This window comes from Poecile atricapillus, chromosome 4 (assembly GCF_030490865.1).
Source record: "Poecile atricapillus isolate bPoeAtr1 chromosome 4, bPoeAtr1.hap1, whole genome shotgun sequence".
Lineage (NCBI taxonomy): Eukaryota > Metazoa > Chordata > Aves > Passeriformes > Paridae > Poecile > Poecile atricapillus.
The window spans coordinates 75,648,385-75,671,254 of NC_081252.1; the positions used below are offsets into that span (position 1 = coordinate 75,648,385).

General features: G+C 59.7%; 2 protein-coding genes across 6 annotated transcripts in view; one reads left to right on the plus strand and one right to left on the minus strand.

The window, feature by feature from the left end:
- The first annotated feature begins 255 nt into the window (after positions 1–255).
- The window catches only part of EMX1 (empty spiracles homeobox 1), a 76,477-nt gene continuing 53,862 nt past the window's right edge, over positions 256–22,870 (plus strand). The window contains exons 1-4 of one of the 5 annotated variants that reach the window (XM_058837782.1): positions 256–277; positions 483–885; positions 2,612–2,796; positions 4,293–4,838. In XM_058837782.1, coding sequence (XP_058693765.1) covers positions 525–885; positions 2,612–2,796; positions 4,293–4,721 — 975 coding nt within the window. In that variant the 5' untranslated portion in view covers positions 256–277; positions 483–524 and the 3' untranslated portion in view covers positions 4,722–4,838. The other 4 variants (XR_009277552.1, XM_058837783.1, XM_058837785.1 and 1 more) reach the window with 4 other exon arrangements.
- SFXN5 (sideroflexin 5) overlaps positions 21,601–22,870 on the minus strand; it is a 115,152-nt gene continuing 113,882 nt past the window's right edge. The window contains 1 exon segment of the mRNA XM_058837780.1: positions 21,601–22,640. Within this exon segment, the coding sequence (XP_058693763.1) occupies positions 22,563–22,640 (78 nt within the window). The 3' untranslated portion in view covers positions 21,601–22,562.

The window sequence follows — 22,870 nt, forward strand, 5'->3', positions numbered from 1 at the left end:
GCTCTCCCATCCCATCCCTGCCTCCCCTGTTCTCCCCATCCCATCCCATCCCGTCCCGGCCCTGCTCTCCGATCCCATCCCATCCCATCCCTACATTCCCTGGTCTCCCATCCCATCCCATCCCATCCCTACATTCCCTGCCCTTTCCATCCCGGCCCTGATCTCCGATCCCATCCCATCCCTGCATTCCCTGCTCTCCCCATCCCATCCCTACATTCCCTGCCCTCCCAGCCCGGCCCTGCCTCCTCCGGCCTCTCCTGTGTTCCGCGGGGCTCAGGTGAGGCGGCCCCTGCCCGGCCCCGCAGGTACCGCCCGCATCCGCCGGGGCTCGGGGCTGCGTGGGCGCCCGCGGGTGGGCGGCGGGGCGGGGGCGGAGGGAGGGAGGGGTGCGGGGCGCGGGTCCGTGTGTGTGTGCCGTGCCCAGGGGGAGGTTTCTTGCACACGCACACACACACACACCGCACACACGCGCGCACCCGCAGGACCGGCCCCGCTCCGGCCCCCCCCCGCTCCCGGCTCACACCATGTTCCAGCCGTCTGCGAAGCGCTGCTTCACCATCGAGTCCCTGGTGGGCAAGGACACCCCCCTGGGCCCCGAGGACCCCCCGCGCCCCGCCGCCCTCGCCTACCCCGGCCCCGCCGCCGCCGCCGACGCCGCCGCCTTCGCCCCCGGCTTCCAGGGAGCCGCCGGCCGGGCCCTGTACGGCAGCGCCGAGCTCGTCTTCCCCGAGGCCGTGGGGCACCCGGCGCTGCCCGTCGGGCCCCCCCAGCTGGGGGGCTCGGCCCTGCCGCACCCGCACCCCTTCTTCGGGCCGCAGCACCGCGACCCGCTCAACTTTTACCCCTGGGTGCTGCGGAACCGCTTCTTCGGCCACCGCTTCCAAGGTGAGCGGGGGCTGCGGGGGGCGCGGGCCGAGGGCTGGCGGCGGCCCCGGGGGCTGCGGAGCCTCGGGGCTCCTGCCCGGGGCTCGGGGGGCCCGGCTGCAGGGCAGGACCTGTTGCTGCCGTGCCCGCACTCACGGCCGGGGCCCCGGGCGCTGCTCAGCGGGGCCGGTGCCTCGGAGCTGCCGGTGCCTCGGAGCTGCCGGTGCCTCGGAGCTGCCGGTGCCGCCGCCGTTGCACACCCGCGGCCGGAGCGCTCCCGGAGCCCCGGGGCCGCGGTCGGGGCCGGGAAGAGCCGGGCAGCCTCGCGGAGTCCCGGCCGAGCATCGCGGAGCTCCGGGGGACGGGACCGGCGCCGCCGCCTCCGTGCGCAGCCGAGAAGGGAATTTGGTTTTCTCCTTCCCGGGAACGAAGGGAAGGATTTCGGTGCGGTGGATCTCGGCTGCGCAGAGAGATGTTGTTTGGTTCCGTAGATTTTTTCTCCGTTCCTTTTCTTCTCTTTATTTATTTCCTCGCTTTCTTTCCTTCTCTTTCTTTTCTTCGCTTTCCTGTTTCGCTTCTTTCGTTCTTTCTTTCTTTCTCTTCATTTTCTGGTTCTGTCTCTTATTTTTTTCAATCTTCATTTTCTTTCTCCTTGTTCCTTCCTATCCTCTTTCTTTTCCTTTTCCTTTCTTTATCCGCGTCCTTTTCTTCCCTTTTTCCCACATGTTTTTTTTTCCCTCGTTTTTTTTTCTTTTTTGTTTGTTAGTTTGTTTTTTTCTCGGTTTTATTTTTCTCTTTTTTTGCCTCCCCGTTTCCTCTCTCCGCCTGTCCCGCCGCGGTGCCGGGGGGGGTCCCACAGCCCGGATTAGTTTTATCTGCTCGGCACCAAGCCCTCGCTCGTCCCCGGGGCTCCGCCGGGGATTGCGGCCGCTGCCGGCGGCTCCCGGGGGCACCGGCCCGGCTCCCTCCGCCCCGAGAGCGGCTCCGGCCGGGGCCGTGCGGGGCTCCCGGTCCCCCACAGCCCCCGGGCCCGGCTCTTCCGAGCCGTCCCTCTCTCCTGCCTTCTCTCTCCGCCTTTAATTTTCTTGTTCTTCCCTTGCTTTCGTTTCTTTCTACCTTGTTTCGCTCGCTTGCTTTACAGCTTTCCTTCTCTCGCTCGTTGTTCTTTGCTTCTTCCCTTCTTTCAATTTTTTTTTTTTTTTTGCTTTCCCACTTCTTGTCTCTTTCTCTTTTTTCCTTTCTCTTTCTTTCCCTGTTTTTTTTTTTATTGCTTCCCCACTTTTCTCCTCTCTTTCCTTGTCCCCTTCCCTCTTTCTTTCTCCACTTCACTATTTTCTTTCTTACCTTTCCTTTTCTGTTTTCTTTTCCTGTAAATTTCTCAGTCTTCCTCCTGTTTTATAATTTCTTTTTCTCTCTGTCTCAGTTTTTTCTCTGCCTCCCACCTTCTCTTCCTCTTTCTTTCCTCTTCCTGCTGCTCTCCCCATCCATCCCTTCTCCCTCTTTCTTTCTTTCTTTCTTTCATTCCCCCTCCCTCCCCACCCTTTGGCGCTGTGTCCAACCCCACCGTGGGGCTGAGATCAGCCGAGAGGGAGAACGGGGCACAAACGCTGCAATTTTGGGATGGGGAAAGCTCCAAAAAACCCCGCAATTCCCCTTTTGTGCCCTTCCCGTGCCACGGGGCAAGGAAATGAGCCCAAGCCGGGCCTGCAGAGGGGGTTCCGGGGCTGAGCTCTGTGTGTGCCCGCAGGGAGCGAGGTGTCCCAGGAGAGCCTCCTGCTGCACGGCCCCTTCGCCCGCAAGCCCAAGCGCATCCGCACGGCCTTTTCCCCATCGCAGCTGCTGCGCCTGGAGAGGGCCTTCGAGAAGAACCACTACGTGGTGGGCGCCGAGCGCAAGCAGCTGGCCAGCAGCCTCAGCCTCTCCGAGACACAGGTACTGCCACCCGAGGGTCCCTCCTGTCCCATCCTGTCTGCTCCTCCTGTCCCATCCTGTGTGCTCCTTCTGTTCCACCCGTGTGTCCTTCCTGTCCCATCCCTTGTGTCCCTTCTGTCCCACCCGTGTGTCCCTCCTGTGTCACCCCGTGTGTCCCTCCTGTCCCATCCTGTGTGTCCCTTCTGTCCCACCCGTGTGTCCCTCCTGTCCCATCCCGTGTGTCCCTCCTGTGTCACCCCGTGTGTCCCTCTTGTCCTATCCTGTGTGTCCCTCCTGTCCCATCCTGTGTGTCCTTCCTGTCCCACCCGTGTGTCCCAGTTATCTCACCCCGTGTGTCCCTTCTGTCCCACCCGTGTGTCCCTCCTGTCCCATCCTGTGTGTCCCAGTTATCCCACCCCGAGTGTCGCAGCCTGTCCCACCTCAAGTGACCCAGGTGTCCCATCCTGTGGGACCCGTTTGTCTCATCCTGTGTGTCCCAGCCTGTCCCACAAGCCTGTCCCTTCTGCCCCACCCCGTGTGTCCCTTCTGTCCCACCCTGAGTGTCCCTTCTGTCCCATCCCATGGGTCCCAACCCGTCCCACCCCGTGTGTCCCTTCTGTCCCATCCTGTGTGTCACTTCTGTCCCATCCCTTGTGTCCCTCCTGTCCCATCCCATGTGTCCCTTCTGTCTCACCCCATGGGTCCCAGCCTGTCCCACCCCATGTCTCCCATGTGTCCCATCCCTCGTGTCCCAGCGTGTCCCAGATCCGCAGCCCCGGGAGCAGCTCGGAACCGGCACCGGATCCGCGCAGCGCTGCTGTGGGAAATCCCAGCTGGGGTTCCAGGCCTGGGGTTCCAGCAGGTGCCGGCAGCCCCAGAGCCTGCGGGTGTTCCTGGGCCCCTCGAGCTGGATTTGGGGTTTTTGTGTGGTGGCATTTGGGTGTCACAGAGGCTGCGGCAGCTTTGGGGCTGGGGATGCAGCTCCGGCACGGTCCCGCTCTCCGGAGCGCTTTCCTGGTGTTGTTCCTCCCTGGCTCGGGGTGTTTTCCCTGGGAGCAATTGATGGGTTTAAAAATCCAGTTAGGAAAGGAGCAGCAGCCCGAAGGCTTCTCTGGGAAGCTGGAAAAGCGTGACTGAGCCGAGCAGCCCCGCTCTGTGCGCCCGGAATTCAGGACGGGTGTGGAGACGGCGCTGCCGAAGGGCGCTGGTGTCGGATGAGACTTTCTGGGATCAGAACAGACATTTCACGGGAATTCAGGTGTAAGGAGAGCCAGGAGAAGCACAGGGATGAGAGGAAAAGTGGACAGAGCTGGGGGAAAATGAGGGAGCTGGGGCTGAGCGTCTCTGGAAGCCCGGTGTCCCGGCGAGCTCCCAAACGCTGCAGGGGAAGGAGCGCTATTTCCCGGGATATTCAGCAGCTGAGGGATGGAGAAAGTTTTCCCCAAATTCTGGTGAGGTGGTTGGGCCTATGTGCTGAATTAATTGAATTTTTAAGCTTTAATTGATTTGGGAAATAGATCTGGAGCCGTGGGAGTTCCCACTGCCCGCCTGGCTCATCCTCACCCGGGCTCCTCCACACCAAACCTCCATCCCTGGGAGTGGGAAATTCCTGCCAGGAAAATGTCACCGGCACGGGGACAGCGGGAAGGAGCAGCTGTGGCTGTCAGGAAGGGAGGACCGAGCCCCCAAAATCCCGGGGGTGTTTGGAGCCCAAGGGTGATGCTGTCCCTGCGGCTCGTGGGGCTCAGCGCTGGCACTGGCTCGGGTCCCTTCCCGCTGCTCCCGTCACCTCTCCGGGCTGGAATGGAGGAAAAAAGGGAAAAAAGGACAAACCCCAAAGGTCAAAGAACAGCCAGGAACTCGTCGGGGTGGAAAGGGCAGCTCTGGAATGCCCCAGGGCCAGCTCAGCCATTCCCTGGCCTTTTCCATCATCGCCTGGAGCCTAAATGCGATAATGCCGTTTATTCCTGGGGAAATGCAGCGGCATCCCAACCCCAAATCCCAGAGATTTTGGGGTGCAAAGAGGCCACGTAGACATTTTAAATTCCCTTTTCCTGTGTGTGCTGCAGCCCGTTTGGTAGCTCGGTGTTTCCGTGGTTTTGGGAAGCGGCTGCTGCTGGCGGGGAGCGGGCGCGGGGACAACGGGAGGCAGCGGCAGGGCCGGGAAAGGCTCCCATCCTTCCCACGGATCCATCCGGGAACGGCGCCCGGCAGAGGGAAACGTTCTTCCCTTCTGCTTTGTGGCTTTGGAAAAACAGTCTTTATCTTTAATTTTTTTTTTTTTTTTAAATCTGGTTTAATTACCTGGAGGAAAATAATCCCAGTGTGCTGAGGGATGGGATACGGGATGGGATATGGGATAGGATATGGGATGGGATAAGGGATGGGATAAGGGATGGGATAAGGGATGGGACATGGGATGGGATAAGAGATGGGATAAGGGATGGGATATGGGATAGAACATGGGATGTGATAAGAGATGGGATAAGGGATGGGATATGGGATGGGATATGGGATGGGATAAGGGATGGGATATGGGATGGGATAAGGGATGGGATATGGGATGGGATATGGGATGGGATATGGGATGGGATATGGGCTGGGATATGGGATGGGATATGGGATAGAACATGGGATGGGATATGGGATGGGATAAGAGATGTGACATGGCATAGAATATAGGATAGGATACACCCGGGTGAGGGAATTGGAGGAGTGGGACACCGGGGGCTGGTGGCTGTGTCAAACCCAGGATATTATTACTATTATTATTCTTATTATTATTATTGCTATTATTACTATTATTATTATTACTATTATTATTGTTACTGTTATTATTATTATTATTAATTCAATATTCGGTGATAAATCCCACATGGAATTGAATTTCCATGGAAAACCAGTCTGCTTTATCCATGACACCCATCCCGGTGTGACACAGGCACCGAACCCACAGTTTTTGGGGATTTATAATTTTCTCATGGATTTAACAATTCCCACTCGGGGTTCCAGGCCCTGGCTGTGCCTGGCCCGATTTCCCAGATGCTTTTCCCCCTGGAAAAGGGAGTTTTTCCCTTTGGGCTCGCCAGCTCTGGGTGCCCCAGCCAGGGAGCAACACCTGGAGCAGCCCAGGGAAGGTGGGGAGGGTTCAGGTCCTGCCAGGCCTCAGGAAATGTCTTGGGATGTGGGATATGGGATGTGGGATATGGGATATGGGATATGGGATGTGGGATATGGGATATGGGATGTGAGATATGGGATGTGAGATATGGGATATGGGATATGGGATATGGGATGTGGGATGTGGGATATGGGATATGGGATATGGGATGTGAGATATGGGATGTGAGATATGGGATATGGGATATGGGATATGGGATGTGGGATGTGGGATATGGGATATGGGATATGGGATATGGGATATGGGATATGGGATATGGGATATGGGATATGGGATATGGGATGTGGGATATGGGATATGGGATGTGGGATATGGGATGTGGGATATGGGATATGGGATGTGATATAGGGGATGTGGGATATGGGATATAGGATATAGGATATAGGATATAGGATATAGGATATAGGATATAAGATATAGGATATAGGATATGGGATATGGGATATGGGATGTGGGATATGGGATATGGGATATGGGATGTGGGATATGGGATATAGGATATAGGATATAGGATATAGGATATAGGATATAGGATATAGGATATAGGATATAGGATATAGGATATAGGATATAGGATATAAGATATAGGATATAGGATATGGGATATGGGATGTGGGATATGGGATATGGGATATGGGGTGGGGATGGTGCCAGTGTTTAATCCCTTCCCAGCCCTTCTCCTACCCAGGAGCTGCGTTAATTCGGGATGAGGATTAACAGGCCTGGGAACAGCAAAATGAAAGGGGCTGGGGGAGCAGAACGGAGCTCAGGGCCCTGCCACAATTCCAGGGTGGAGAAGGTGCAGGAAGGGCTCCAAAGGGAACGTGGGATGGGCTGAGCAAGAGCAGCCATCGGGGGCTTTGGGTGTGATGGGAACAGTGGGGTGAGACCCAGGGGGCATCGAGGGGGTGTGTGGGGACACCGGGATCAGCAGGGACACCAGGAAATGTGGGGACACCGGGATCAGCAGGGATCCTGGAAATGTGGGGATCCCAGGAAATGTGGGGACACTGGGAATGTGGGGACACTGGGAAATGTGGGGACACTGGGAAATGTGGGGACACCGGGATCAGCAGGGACACCGGGAAATGTGGGGACATTGGGATCAGCAGGGATCCTGGAAATGTGGGGACACTGAGATCAGCAGGGACGTCAGGAAATGTGGGGACACCGGGATCAGCAGGGACGCCAGGAAATGTGGGGACACCGGGATCAGCAGGGATCCTGGGAATGTGGGGACACCGGGATCAGCAGGGACACCGGGAAATGTGGGGACACCGGGATCAGCAGGGATCCTGGGAATGTGGGGCACCGGGATCAGCAGGGACACCGGGAAATGTGGGGACACCGGGATCAGCAGGGATCCTGGGAATGTGGGGACACCGGGAAATGTGGGGACATCGAGAAATGTGGGGATCACTGGGATCAGAAGGGATCCCGGGAAATGTGGGGACATTGGGATCAGCAGGGATCCTGGAAATGTGGGGACACCAGGAAATGTGGGGATAACTGGGATTAGCAGGGATCCCAGAAATGTGGGGACACCGGGATCAGCAGGGACACCGGGAAATGTGGGGACACTGGGAAGTGTGGGGACACTGGGAAATGTGGGGGCACCAGGAAATGTGGGGACATCGGGATCAGCAGGGACACCAGGAAATGTGGGAACACTGGGATCAGCAGAGATCCTGGAAATGTGGGGATCCCAGGAAATGCGGGGACACTGGGAAATGTGGGGACACTGGGATCAGCAGGGATCCTGGGAAATGTGGGGATCCCGGGAAATGTGGGGACACCGGGAAATGTGGGGACACCGGGATCAGCAGGGATCTCGGCACTGTGGCTGCTGCAGGGTTGGTGTGCCAGGCTGGGATGTGGGATATGGGGTGTGGGGTGTGGGATATGGGATGGGGGATATGGGGTGTGGAATGTGGGATATGAGATGTGGGATGGGGGATATGGGATGAGCTGGGGCACTGTTCCCATGGGACACGGCCTCGCTGTGCCCAGCGCTGGTGGCACCAGGTCACCTCAGCTCCCATGGGATCACCCTGGGCTGGGAAGGCAATTCCCTGGATTCCTCTGGCACCATGGAGCCCAGAATTCCCAGCAGAGCCGCTCCACCCCCGGCAGCTCGAGGGGCAAACCCTGCTTGGGGTCTCAAATCTGCATTCCCAGAGCAGAGGCCTCTCCCTGGCTCCTGCCAGAGGGAACTTTGGGTTGGTTATGGAATCCCTGGATATCCCAGTGTCCCTCCTGGATTTGGGCTGGTTATGGAATCCCTGGATATCCCAGTGTCCCTCCTGGATTTGGGGTGATTGTGGAATCCCTGGATATCCCAGTGTCCCTCCTGGATTTGGGGTGATTATGGAATCCCTGGATATCCCAGTGTCCCTCCTGGATTTGGGATGATTATGGAATCCCTGGATATCCCAGTGTCCCTCCTGGATTTGGGGTGATTGTGGAATCCCTGGATATCCCAGTGTCCTCTCCTGGATTTGGGGTGATTATGGAATCCCTGGATATCCCTCTGTCCCCCCTGGATTTGGGGTGATTGTGGAATCCCTGGATATCCCAGTGTCCCTCCTGGATTTGGGGTGATTATGGAATCATGGATATCCCGCTGTCTCTCCTGGAGCTGTCCCTGCAGGGACGGAGCAGCCCTGGCCAGGGACTCATGGCCGGCTGGGAATTGCAGCTGCTCCGTAATTAATAATTAACAATTAACAATTAGAGCGAATGCCTGGGAATCACAGGAGGAGAAAGATGCCCAGATAGAGCAGGAGAGCGGCCCAGTGCAAACCCCGGGGCTGGCAGTTGTCCCCTCCCCCCGAGAACTGTCCCCAAAAACAAACCACAGCGTTTTTGGGGTGTCTCCGGAGGGGCAGCAGGAGGGGGTGCAGGGGGTGGTGGCACTTCGGGTGACAGCAGGGCCAGTCCCTGTGTCCCCATCCCGACCCAGGGACAGCAGGAGGGGGTGCAGGGGATGGTGACACTTTGGGTGACAGCGGGGCTGGTCCTTGTGTCCCCATCCCGACCCAGGGACAGCAGGAGGGGGTGCAGGGGGTGGTGACACTTTGGGTGACAGCGGGGCTGGTCCTTGTGTCCCCATCCCGACCCAGCGTTCTCAGCCTCACTGCCCGGGGGAGCTCCACGCGGAGCCACCGTGGATTGTCCCCTGGTGGTGGCAATGTCACCTTGGGGCCAGGCGGGACTCTGAGGGGGCCCCGGGGACACCGTGCAGGACACGGGGCTGGGAGCCGCGTCCAGGGATGCAGGACAGGGATGCAGGACTGGGATGCAGGACAGGATGCAGGACAGGGATGCAGGACACGGGGCTAGGAGCTGCGTACAGGGATGCAGCACGGGGATGCGGGACAGGGATGCAGGACAGGGATGCGGGACAGGGATGCGGGACAGGGATGCAGGACTGGGATGCAGGACAGGGATGCAGGACAGGGATGCAGGACTGGGATACAGGACAGGGATGCGGGACAGGGATGCGGGACAGGGATGCAGGACAGGGATGCAGGACAGGGATGCGGGACAGGGATGCAGGACGGGGATGCAGGACGGGGATGCAGGACTGGGATGTAGGACAGGGATGCAGGACACGATGCAGGACGGGGATGCAGGACTGGGATGAAGGACTGGGATGCAGGACGGGGATGTAGGACAGGGATGCAGGACTGGGATGCAGGACAGGGATGCAGGACAGGGATGCAGGACAGGGATGCAGGAGCCATCCTCACCCTGCCGCAGGACCCCGGGAATGGTGGAGCTGGGATTCACCAACAGCCGGCCCCAGAAGGGTTAATTTGGGAAGGGATAAAACCCCGGGCTCGGGAATTTGAACCGATTCCTCCCGGAGTCGGAGGGGGCAGCTGATCCCACCGGGAGCTGCTCGCGCTCTTCCCATGGTGGTGGTGGATCCCAGCGAGGGATCTGGAAAATTCCCCATTCCCGGGAATGCCGGGGAGCCTCATCCCGCTGGAGCCGGGAATCGCTTTATGCCCCGCTTCCCCTTCCATCAGCTCGGGAAAAGGCAATTCCCTGTTCCCAGAGGGCCGCGAGCTTTAATTAAAGTTTGCAAAGTGCTCGGCGGCGCCTGAATGAAAGGCACCAGCTGGGAATTGTTCCGGGAATGGCCCAGAGGTAGGAAAGGCAATGGATTGTGTCCCGGGAGGGGTCAGGACACGGCCCGTTCCCAGGGAGCCGCAAAGTCAGGGGCTGCTGCTGGGCTGCGGCTCCAGGGAATGCTGGCCCGGACTGGGAATGCTGGCCCGGACTGGGAATGCTGGCCCGAACTGGGAATGCCGGCCCTGGATGGAAATGCCGGCCCGGACTGGGAATGCTGGCCCGGACTGGGAATGCTGGCCCGAACTGGGAATGCTGGCCCGGACTGGGAATGCCGGCCCGGACTGGGAATGCCGGCTCGGACTGGGGATGCTGGCCCGAACTGGGAATGCCGGCGCTGGATGGGAATGCCGATCCGGAATGGGAATGCCGGGCCGGGGTGGGAATGCTGGCTCGGACTGGGAATGCCGGGTCGAACTGGGAATGCCGGCCCGGGATGGGAATGTTGATCTGGGATGGGAATGCCGGCCCTGGATGGGAATGCTGGCCTGAACTGGGAATATTGATCTGGGATGGGAATGCCGGCCCGGGCTGGGAATGCTGGCCTGAACTGGGAATGCCAGCCCGAACTGGGAATGCCAGCCCGGACTGGGAATGCCGGCCCGAACTGGGAATGCCGATCCGGGAAGCTCCGGAGCAGGGAGCAGGCGGTGGTCGGTGCTGAAGGACAGGGGAAGGGCCGTGGATCCGGGATCAGCTGCAGCCGAGCCCTGCCCGTGGCCGCGGGATCCCAAATCTGCAGTGGGGGAAGGCTCAGCCCGGCCTGGGCTGGTGGCGGCACCTGGTGCTGCTGGGGCTGGGAGCCAGGCGGTGTCTTCATCCCTCCTGGGCATCCTCATCCCTCCTGGGCATCCTCATCCCTCCTGGGCATCCTCATCCCGACTGGGCATCCCCATCCAGCCTGGGCATCCTCATCCCGATCGGGGCATCCTGGATCCTGCCTGTGGAATCCTCATCCCTCCCGGGACATCCTCATCCCTCCCGGGCATTCTCATTCTTCCCGGGACATCCTCATCCCGACCGGGGCATTCTGGATCCCTCCTGGGCATCCTCATCCCAACTGGGGCATCCTCATCCCTCCTGGGACATCCTCATCCCGGCCGGGACATCCTGGATCCCACCTGGAGCATCCTCATCCCTCCTGGGCATCCTCATCCCTCCTGGGCATCCTCATCCCTCCTGGGACATCCTGGATCTCGCCTGGGGCATTCTTGTCCCACCTTTGGAATTCTGGATCCCTCCTGTGGAATCCTCATCCCTCCTGGGCATCCTCATCTCGCCTTTGGAGTTCTGGATCCCACCTGCACATCCCCACCCCACCCCATGCCCTCCTCACCCCACATCCCTGCCTGCAGCACCCAGCGCTGCTGCCTGGGGCATCCACCCTGCTCCCTGCAGCATCCCACTGCAGCATCCCTCACCATCCCAGCTGCCACATCCTGCATCGCATCCTGCAGCATTCCCACATCCCATAGCCCTGCCTGAATCATATCCACTTCCCTTATCCCATCCCTGCTGCTTCCTGCAGCATCCTGCATCCCTCACCGCTGCCACCTGCATCCCTGCATCCCTGACATCCCTGCATCCCTGCATCCCTGACATCCCTGCATCCTGCATCCCTGCATCCCTGCATCCTGCATCCCTGCATCCCTGCATCCTGCATCCTGCATCCCTGACATCCCTGACATCCCTGACATCCCTGACATCCCTAACATCCCTGACATCCCTGCATCCCTGCATCCCTGACATCCCTGCATCCTGCATCCCTGCATCCTGCATCCTGCATCCCTGCATCCCTGCATCCTGCATCCCTGCATCCCTGCATCCCTGCATCCTGCATCCCTGCATCTTTGCCCCTGGCATCCCACATCCCTCCGTGCACCACTGACCGTGTGGGTGCCCTCAGCACCCCAAAGTGACCCTTGTCCCTCCTGTCCTGTCCTGTCCCTGCTGTCCTGTCCTGTCCTGTCCTGTCTGTCCTGTCCCTGCTGTCCTGTCCTGTCCCTGCTGTCCTGTCCCTGCTGTCCTGTCCTGTCCTGTCCCTGCTGTCCTGTCCTGTCCCTGCTGTCCTGTCCTCTCTGTCCTGTCCTGTCTTGTCCTGTCCCGTCTTGTCCTGTCCCTGCTGTCCTGTCCTGTCCCTGCTGTCCTGTCCTGTCTGTCCTGTCCTGTCCTGTCCTGTCCTGTCCACCCCCAGCCCACGTTCCCACGTTCCCCGTGCTGGAATCGAGGATGGTGGGGTTGGATTTGGATTCCTGGGCAGGTGAGGAGGGTGGGATCCCCGAACACGGAGACTCCTGGGGATGTTTGGCACCAGCACAGTGGAAAAGGTCTCCTGAACCCTCAGTGTGGTCAATTAGGGTTCGCTAATTGTAATTACAGTCCTGGCAGGGGTGTGGGGATGGCTCTGAGTGTCACCCCAGTGGTCACCGCAGCCACGCTGCCATGCCTGTGACATCCTATGGCATCCTATGACATCCTGTGCCATCCTGTGCCATCCTGTGCCATCCTGTGGCATCCTATGACATCCTGTGCCATCCTGTGCCATCCTGTGCCATCCTGTGACATCCTGTGCCATCCTGTGCCATCCTGACACCAGGGACAGCTGGAGCAGTGCTGGGATTGGCTGCTCCCAGTGCTCCGTGCCCATCCAGCTCAGGGTGTCGCGCTCTGGGTGCTCCCAGGGGTGTCCCCTGTCCTGCTGTCCCATGGCTGAGGTGTCACTGAGTGTCCTTCACCTCGGTCACAGTGCAGCGACCGTGCAGCAAATGCAGCTGTCCCTGTCCCATCCCTGTCCCATCCCTGTCCCATCCCTGTTCCATCTCTGTCCCTGTCCCATCCCTGTCCCACCTTGCCATGGGGAACTGAGGCAGGGCAGGGCAGCTCCTGGAGGGACAGAGATGGGGATGGGACAGGGACAGGACAGGACAGGGACAGGGATGGCACAGGGATGGCACAGGCACAGGGACAGGCACAGGACAGGGACAGGGATGGCACAGGGATGGCACAGGCACAGGGACAGGCACAGGACAGGGACAGGCACAGACACAGACACAAGCACAGACACAGACACAGGGACAGGCACCGGGACAGGGATGACACAGGCACAGGGACAGGACAGGAATGGCACAGGACAGGGACAGGGATGGCACAGGCAAAGGATAAGGACAGGGATGACACAGGGACGGCACAGGGACAGGCACAGTGACAGTGACAGGCACAGGGACAGGACAGCAGCAGGCACAGGACAGGGACAGGGATGACACAGGGATGACACAGGCACAGGGACAGTCACAGGCACAGGGACAGGACAGGGACAGGCACAGGACAGGGACAGGGATGACACAGGGATGACACAGGCACAGGGACAGTCACAGGCACAGGCACAGGGACAGGGATGGCACAGGGACAGGACAGGGATGGCACAGACACAGGGACAGTCACAAGGACAGGGACAGTGACAGGCACAGGCACAGGGATGGCACAGGGACGGGGACAGGACAGGGATGACACAGGGATGACACAGGCACAGGGACAGGGATGGCACAGGCACAGGCACAAGGACAGTCACAGACACAGGCACAGGGACAGGGATGGCGCAGGGATGACACAGTCACAGTGACAGACACAGGGAGGGACAGCGTGGCCTCTCTCCAGGCCAGGCCGAGCTCCCAGCCGTGCCGCAGCCCCGAGCGCCGCTGTCTCTCCCGTGCCAGGTGAAAGTGTGGTTCCAGAACCGGCGGACGAAATACAAACGGCAGAAGCTGGAGGAGGAGGGCCCCGACTCGGAGCAGAAGAAGAAGGGCTCGCACCACATCAACCGATGGCGCCTCGCCACCAAGCAGTCGAGCGGAGAAGACATCGACGTCACCTCCAACGACTAAAGCAGGGACAGGCTCCAGGTGCGGCCACCATGGAGAGGACCCCGGGGCAGGCCTGGGGGACACAGGCGGTGGCACCGACAGGACTGTAGGGACATCGCCCGCCGCCGCCGCCGCCGCCCGCGGCCTTTCCTCGGGGCGCGGCCCGACCCCGTCCCCCGGAGGGGCTTTCGGGGGGCTCCCGCAGAGCCGAGGAGCGAGAGGAGCCCGCCAGGGCGGCCCCGGGACCGCGCATCCTCCTCGGAGCCCGAGTCCGTGAGATCCGACCGACGCGTCCCACCACAAGCTCAATGTTCCAAACCCTTCCTCATTTAACCTTTTTATTCTCATTTGCCACCGGTTTTTTTTTCCCCCCCCCATCCCTTTCCCCACCGTCCCCCCCTTGCCTCGTTTTCATGGTTTGGGTTTTTTTATGAGGATTTATTTTAATTTATTCTCTCTCGCCGTGCCCGTGTGCGTGCGTTCCCTCCCGTAGGTAGCGGCTGTAGTGAGTGTTACTGCGTGGAAATAAAAAAAACGTGCTGCAAACTCACCTGGATGGGAACTGCGGGGCAGGGCGGGGGGACACCGCCACCTCCTCGGGATAGGGACAGCGGGGACCCGGCGGGACGGCGGCTGGGGGGCACTGGGGGGCACTGGGGTGGACTGGAGGGCACTGGGGGACACTTGAGGGGACTGGGGGGGACTGGGAGGGACTGGGGGGGGACTGGAGGGGACTGGGGGGCACTGGGTGCAGGGACTGGGAGAGCACTGGGAGGCACTGGGAGGTGCTGGGAGGTGCTGGGAGGTGCTGGGAGGTACTGGGGGGGACTGGGGTGGACTGGGGTGGACTGGGAGGCACTGGGGGGCACTGGGGGGGAGTGGGGTGGACTGAGGGGGGAACTGGGAGGCACTGGGAGGTGCTGGGAGGTGCTGGGAGGTACTGGGGGGACTGGGGGGACTGGGGGGCACTGGGGTGGACTGGGGGGCACTGGGGGACACTGGGGGGCACTGGGGTGGACTGGGGGGGCGAACTGGGAGGGCGAACTGGGAGGCACTGAGAGGCACTGGGGGACACTGGGGGGAACTGGGGGGGACTGGGGGGCACTGGGGGGGACTGGGGTGGACTGAGGGAGGAACTGGGAGGCACTGGGGGACACTGGGCGGGACTGGGGGGCACTGGGAAGCACTGGGAGGTAATGGGAGGCACTGGTGGGCACTGGGAGGCACTGGGAAGCCCTGGAGGGGCACTGGGAGGCACTGGGGAAGACTGGGGGGCACTGGGAGAAAGGGAATGAGCGCAGTTTGGTGGATCCGTGGCGGTGGGTGAGGACAGGGGGGTCCTTAGGGGTCCCACAGGTGTGACAGGGATGGGGGGTGTCCCCCAGGTGTCCCCGGGGGTGACAGGGATGGGGGGGTGTCTCTGGCTGTCCCTGGCTGTCCCCGGCTGTCCCCGGGGGTCCCACAGGTGTGACAGGTATGGAGGGTGTCCCCGGGGGTCCCCGAGGGTCCCTGGAGGTGACAGGTAAGTGGCAGCTCCAGGAACCGCAGCTCCACACCCGCACAGGGATTGGATGTCGGGAGAGCTCCCGGACAGCCCCAGTGCCCTGAGGATCCCTCGGGAATGTCCCCTGAGGGATGGAGGGGACACCCAAGGCCGGGAGTCCTTCCCAGGTGTTCCTGGAATTTGGGGGAAAACACATCTCCTAATTTTATATATATATATATATATATAAATTACACACACATATATATATATAAATATATATATAAAAATTATATATAAATTATATAAAAATATATATAAAAATATATAAATTATATATATAAAAATAATTCATATATATAAATTATATATATAAATAAAATAATTCCGTATAAAATACAGCCTCTACATACACATTCTATATACATAAATAAAACCTATCCCTCCCAATGCATATATAAAGTGTATATGGTATTTTATAATTTATATTTTATATATATTTATCAGTATGCACACCATCCATGGTGTACATAATATGTATATATAAAATATCGATGGTGCTCGGTAAGGCCTCTATTATATATAATGATATCTAATTACATATTTTAAAATATATCCATTGGCTCATATATTTTATTATATGTACTAGATGATAATTATATATATTATGCCTGTAATTATATGTATTTTTATATTCTAGCGCGATACAGATTTTGTAATTATTTTTGTATAATTATATACAAACACACAAAAATTCATCATTGCTGCTGCTGGGAAAGCGCCCTCCCCACATCCAGGGAAAATCATTCCAAGGAAAATCCCCCCACCCCGTGCGGCTTTTTCCCTGTAAAACCAGCCCATAATAACCTTGTCCTTAGGCAGGTTAAATCCCAAAATTCCCACGGAATTCCACACGGAGCTGGGAGCGCAGCGAGTGTTTTGATCTCTTTTATTCCGACAGATCCGAGCGTTACACGAGGAGCCGCGGGTGGTGGCTACGGAGGGGTTAAAAAGAACTGGAGCAGGGGGGTCCCGGGGGTGTCCCCGGGGTGTCCCGGGGGTGTCCCAGTGTGTCCCGAGGTACCCTGGGGGTGTCCCCGGGGTGTCCCGGGGTGTCCTGGTGTGTTCCGGGCTGTCCCTGGGGTGTCCCTGGGGTGTCCCGGGGGTGTCCCGGTGTGTCCCAGGGGTGACCCAGGGGTGACTCCGAGGTGTCCCGGTGTGTCCCAGGTGTGTCCCGGTGTGTCCCAGGGGTGACCCAGGGGTGACTCCGAGGTGTCCCGGTGTGTCCCAGGTGTGTCCCGGGCTGTCCCGGGGGTGTCCGGGGGTGTCCCGGGGGCGTCTGGTGTGTCCTGGGGCTGTCCCGGTGTGTCCCGGGCTGTCCCAGATGTGTCCCGACGTGTCCCAGGTGTGTCCCGGTGTGTCCCGGGTGTGCCCCGAGGTGTCCCAGGTGTGTCCAGGTGCGTCCCGGTGTGTCCCGGGGGTGTCCCCGGGGTGTCTCGGTCTGTCCCGGGTGTGTCCTGGGGGTATCCCGGGCTGTCCCGGGGGTGTCCCGGGCTGTCCCGGTGTGTCCCGGGTGTGTCCTGGGGGTGTCTGGGGTGTCCCGGTGTGTCCCGGGCTGTCCCGGGGGTGTCCGGGGTGCCCACCCCGCTGGAAGACGCCGCTGCTGGCAGCTGAGCCCTGGCCATTCCCGAGGGATCGGCTGTCAGGGTGTGCTCAGATCCCAGGATGAGAGAGATGCCGGGTGCGGAACGAGCCGGACAAAGCCGGGAAAAGCCCAAAGGGACCTGGGGACACACTCAGAGCTGGGGACGGCCACCACCCCCAGGACTGCGGGTGCCACCCTGGAATGTCCCCAGAGCATCCCGGGGGAGCTGCTCTGTCCCCAGAGCTCTGCCCAGGGCCTCACACAGCCCCGGCAGCCCCCGGGCTCCTCCCGAAGCAATCCCCAGGCTCTGGATCTCCACCCCCCCCAGCGCCCCAGGAGGAGGAGGGACACCCCCATCCCTGGGCCAGCAGCCATGGGTGGGGATGTCCCTGGGGACAGGCTCCAGCTCTGGCCAGGTGACCCCCGCCGTGCCCCACAGTGACCCTCTGCCCATCCTGGGAGCCGGGCACACGCCAGGATGGGGAGCAGGAAAAGGAGCAACCGAGGAGAAACGGAAGGAGCTGAGCCGTGCCCAGGCTGGGAGGGTTGGCACGGGGGTGACACCGCCCTGGCCTTGTCCCCTGGTTGTCCCCCGGGCACCTCAGGGGGCAGCCAACAGCCCCATCCTCCAGGAGAGACTCCAAACTTCTCGCCGGCACCTTTTGCCTGCAACCTGGTCCTCATTATTCCTTAATTAACATAGCCAAGAAATCAATTAACTGCGACATTTCTAATTAAATACTCGGGAGATGATCATCTCATTATTATTCTCTGCCGAGGTGAAGGACTCGATGTGAGCTCCGCGCTCCCCGTTCCCCGCGCTTCCCCAATTACAGGAAATCGGGAATGCAAATGCTCGGGGTTGTTCCCGCAAACCCAAGGCTCCGTTTTGTGCAGGAGGAGATTAATTAGCGATTAAGTGAACGTGCAGAATGTTATCGTTAGCTGCGGTGTGGAGTCCTCCTGGCACTGCTCGCTGCCCTAATCACCGGTGCCGCTGTGGGCACTGCGCTCCCAGCTCCGTGTCCCCGGCGCCCTCGGAATGGCCCAGAAGGGCATTCCCGAGCTCTCCGTGGCTCCCACCCACGAGGTCAGGGGCCAGGAACTCCCAGGGCTGCTCCAGGAGGGAGCCCAACCTTGAATTGGGAGTGGAACTGCCTTTGGAGATCCCAAAGGGTCAGGTTTGGGTCTGCGGAGCTTTTCTGCTGCTTTGAGATCAAATCCGAGCCCCAGCCCTCGCTGGGGTGCTGGAACTGCTTCAGCTGGGTTCAGCTGGGGACGTCGTGATCCTGCTGTCCCCGTGCTGGGATGCACAAGGACTCTGCCCCGAGGGTTTGGGACCACAGGGCCACCACAACCTGCTCCTCGTGCAAACCCCTCCTGGTCCTGCTGGGGACAGCGAGGGGAACACGGCAGAGAGGGATCTGCAGCGTCCTGACTGTCCCTGGGGGATGCCAGTGGCTTTGGGAGAGGGGGGGGACAAGTCCCAAGGTGTCCAGGGCCACCTCCTCACCCCAGACCTGCAGGGGCTGTGGAGGGGCTTGGAGCACGCTGGCAGGGGTTTGGAATGGGCTGAGATTCCGGGTCCCTTCCAGCCCAAAGCATTCCACGATTCCGTGCTTCCAGAGGAAGGGAAGTGAGCCCAGGACTGGCTCTCCCCAGCTCCCAGCTGGAGCTTCCACCCAGGGCAGGGGCCACGAGCGGCACTGGGACAAAATTTGGGAGCATCCTGAGCTGCCACTGCCAGAGGCTGGCAGAGGTAACCCCGGGAAGGGCTGGCTCAGGCTCGGGATGTTCCACTGCTCAGCACAAACGCTGCCGAGCTGACTGAGCCCCGCTCTGCTGCCACACAAAGCCAAACAAGTCTGACGGGGTTTGTGCGGGCAGACGACAAATCCAGACTCATTTAGGCCCTTTGATTGTCACTTGTTTGACGGAGCAGCTGCCTTTGAGCCAAGCCTCGCTCGCAGCGCAGCTCCTCTGACATCCCCCAAGCTGGTCCCAGCCTCTCCCGCAGGATCAGGCCCCGCTGCATTCCCTGGAGCTGCCTGGCTTTAATAAATCCTGAATCTTCTCCAAACTGATCCAGCCCCTAATGATGATCACTGGATTAATGGGATGAGCAGCCCCTGCTAATTACCACACCCGCTCCCACCACCGGGAAAATCAGGAGCTGGCTCTTTCCCGAGGCAGAACTTGGTCAATCCCTGCTTTTCCTTGGGTGTCTCCTGAAGAAGCACAGGCAGCCAAGCCCAGCCTCCTTTCATCCCCTGGAAATTCCTTGCTCCAGGTAACCCCAGCTCAGACACCAAACCTCGGATCTGCCATCACCGACAAACCCAAACCACCGCTCCCTCCTCGCTCCACCTCTCCGGAACCTGACGGCAAAGCGCAGCCTCCATCCCTTCCTCCTTCCCCCTCCTCCAAACAAAAGCCTGGGATGAGGGAGCTCTGAAGCAGAAAGGCTCCGGCAGGAACCCAGCGGGAAGGGGGAACGCTGCAGCCAGGCCGAGCCAGGAGCCTCCTCCCTGTCCTGCCTCTGCCCCATCCCTGTGGGATTGTGCCTCCTGCAGCAGCTCCCCCTCGGCTCCATGGAGCCCAAACGGGAATTTCAGCCTCAGAGGAGCTTCTGTCTGCTCCAGAGCCACCGTGGGTGTGGGGCCAGCGGGTACCAACACCCCCGGCGCCCCACAGCGATCCCAGCCCCATGGAAAGGGCATTCCCAGCGGCTCTCCCAGGCCAGCATCCCTTCTCCCCTCTGTTCCCCGCTCCCAGGGCGCTGCCAGGAGCACAGATGGCCGTGGAAGCGTCCCCAGGACAGCTGTCACCTCCTCATGGCCTCCCCACATCCTCTGGACCGTACATTCATCTCACCCAGTGCATGGCAGGAGCTGGGCTGGGCCCAACCCAGCTCTCCTGGGCTGAGCCGGGCCCGCTCTGGGTGCCCTGCGCTCTTTGGGAGCTGGTCAGGGCCTGGCCCCTCCTGCCCTGTTTGCTGAGCTGTAAATCCACAGCGTGGATCCCTTTTGTGCAATTGTTCCTGATTTCCACCGGGGCAGGATCAGCCCTGAGCCGCCCCACGGCGCGGTCCCGTTCCTGTGGGTCGGGCTCCGTGCAGGGGGGCTCGGGCCTCCCAATCCAGGCATGGCAATAAATCCATCAAATACATTCTGTGTCAGAGATGATTTGGTTTCCCCTTTCCCCCCACCCTCCCCAAGCCCACAACAAATGGGAATTTGATGGGGAAGAGCCTGTGCTGCCCCAGTCCATCCCCACCGGGATCCCAGGGGACATCCCGCCTTTGGAGTGCTCTGCTGGTGGCCACGCTCCAAATGAACCTGGGGCAGTCCCTCAGGGTTGAATTTTGGCTGTGATACACCAGAAAACCAAACTGTGGCCCCAAACCCACAGGAGGACAGGACTGGGTGCAGTGTGGGGGTGACTCAGCCCTCCCCTTGAGCCACCCAGTGAAGGGACGGACAGACGGACGGACGGACAGGTGTCCCCAGAGGGAAGTGTCCCCTCTGAGGGTGCAGTGTCACAGCTGCCAGCACCTGGCTTTGGGTCCCCATCTGCACCAGCACAAGGCCTTGGGCAGGGTCGGCTTTGATGGGTTGGGGGTTGGAAGAAATGGAGGAGAGGAGAGGAAGAGGAAGATGAGGAGAGGTTCGGAGAGGTTAGGAGAGGAGAGGAGAGGTTCGGAGAGGAGAGGAGAGGTTCGGAGAGGAGAGGAGAGGTTCGGAGAGGAGAGGAGAGGAGAGGTTCGGAGAGGAGAGGAGAGGAGAGGTTCGGAGAGGAGAGGTTCGGAGAGGAGAGGTTCGGAGAGGAGAGGTTCGGAGAGGAGAGGTTCGGAGAGGAGAGGTTCGGAGAGGAGAGGAGAGGTTCGGAGAGGAGAGGAGAGGTTCGGAGAGGAGAGGAGAGGTTCGGAGAGGAGAGGTTCGGAGAGGAGAGGTTCGGAGAGGAGAGGTTCGGAGAGGTTCGGAGAGGTTCGGAGAGGTTCGGAGAGGTTCGGAGAGGTTCGGAGAGGAGAGGTTCGGAGAGGAGAGGAGAGGAGAGGAGAGGAGAGGAGAGGAGAGGAGAGGAGAGGAGAGGAGAGGAGAGGAGAGGAGAGGAGAGGAGAGGAGAGGAGAGGAGAGGAGAGGAGAGGAGAGGAGAGGAGAGGAGAGGAGAGGAGAGGAGAGGAGAGGAGAGGAGAGGAGAGGAGAGGAGAGGAGAGGAGAGGAGAGGAGAGGAGAGGTTCGGAGAGGAGAGGAGAGGAGAGGTTCGGAGAGGAGAGGAGAGGTTCGGAGAGGAGAGGAGAGGTTCGGAGAGGAGAGGAGAGGAGAGGAGAGGAGAGGAGAGGAGAGGAGAGGAGAGGAGAGGAGAGGAGAGGAGAGGAGAGGAGAGGAGAGGAGAGGAGAGGAGAGGAGAGGAGAGGAGAGGAGAGGAGAGGAGAGGAGAGGAGAGGAGAGGAGAGGAGAGGAGAGGAGAGGAGAGGAGAGGAGAGGAGAGGAGAGGAGAGGAGAGGAGAGGAGAGGAGAGGAGAGGAGAGGAGAGGAATTCCAGTTGGAAGGGGACTGCAATGATCCTTGTCCCACTGCCTGCCCAGCTGGGGACTGATCCAAACTTAAGCCACATCCTGTCCTTAGACACCAGCCCAGCAAAGCGTGGCTTAGGTGACCACCTGGGACAAGCACCATCCCTGTCAGAGTCTCTGTGCTGGGTGAGGCAAACCCCCCTCAGGGCTGTGCAAAGGAACAGAGCAGCTCCAGCATCACTTCTGCTCCAACACTCCATGTGCGGGCACCTTGGCTTTCCAGGACCTTGAAATCTGGGCAAAATCCCCTGTGGAATTGCGGGTGGTGGGATCCAGGGCCAGCCAGTGGCACAGCGAAGGGCAATGTGCCACCAGCAGCGTCTGCAGGAGGAGGAGGAGGGATGGACGGGGCACAGCCGAGCCCATCACCGGGCACACGGATGCGGGAATTCTTCTTGAGAGCAGGACTGCTGGGGTGGCATCGGCAGGAAATCAATACCGGGCATTCCCAATCACCTGATCAATCACATCCACCCACCCCAGGCTCTCTCCAGAGTCGGTGTTGTGCAGCATCAGTGGAGGCTGAAGTCCCGTGAGCACAAGATGTGCTGGGTGATGTCGGCGTCGTGCAGCCCCGACCACGTGGGCTCGCCCCTGCGCTCCCTCCATGCGGTGCCGCTACTTCTGAGTCCTGTTAGCTAGTTCTAAAGTGTTTCAACGTGATTTTATTTGTTGTAGTTGCTGCTCCTGTTGCTAGGTTAGAACTTTGAATATGCATCTTAGTGAGTGGTGTGAGGTGTCAGTTCTCTGCGGGTGTTAATTCACTCCCGGGCTGCCGGGAGCAGCTCCTCTCGCTGAGCTCTGTTATCTCATCCTGGTGTTGTCGCTTGCTTTCTCCCAGGCGGGGTCTGGAGTTTCCCCTCTTCCCTCCCCAGACCTTCTGGGCTGGGATGCTCCTGTTCCGCTCACAAGCCTTTGTTGTAGACCACAGTCTTACTGCTGGTGGCCATGGCGATCTCGGGCTCCAGCCGAGACGTCTCGATCTGCGAAGGCAAAGAGGAGCGGGATCAGAACCGCGGATCGATCGATTAAGGCGGAGATGGAAATAATTCCGTGGCAATCACGCCTTTTCCTGGTGTTTCATGTGCCGTGCTCCAGCCTCCAGCCCCCCTCCCCGATCTGGATGGGTTTGTAGCGCACGAAACGCTGCACGTTCGCTGCCTGGCAGTGCTCAATGAATTATAGAGTGTCTGAGGCTCCAACGCATCCCACC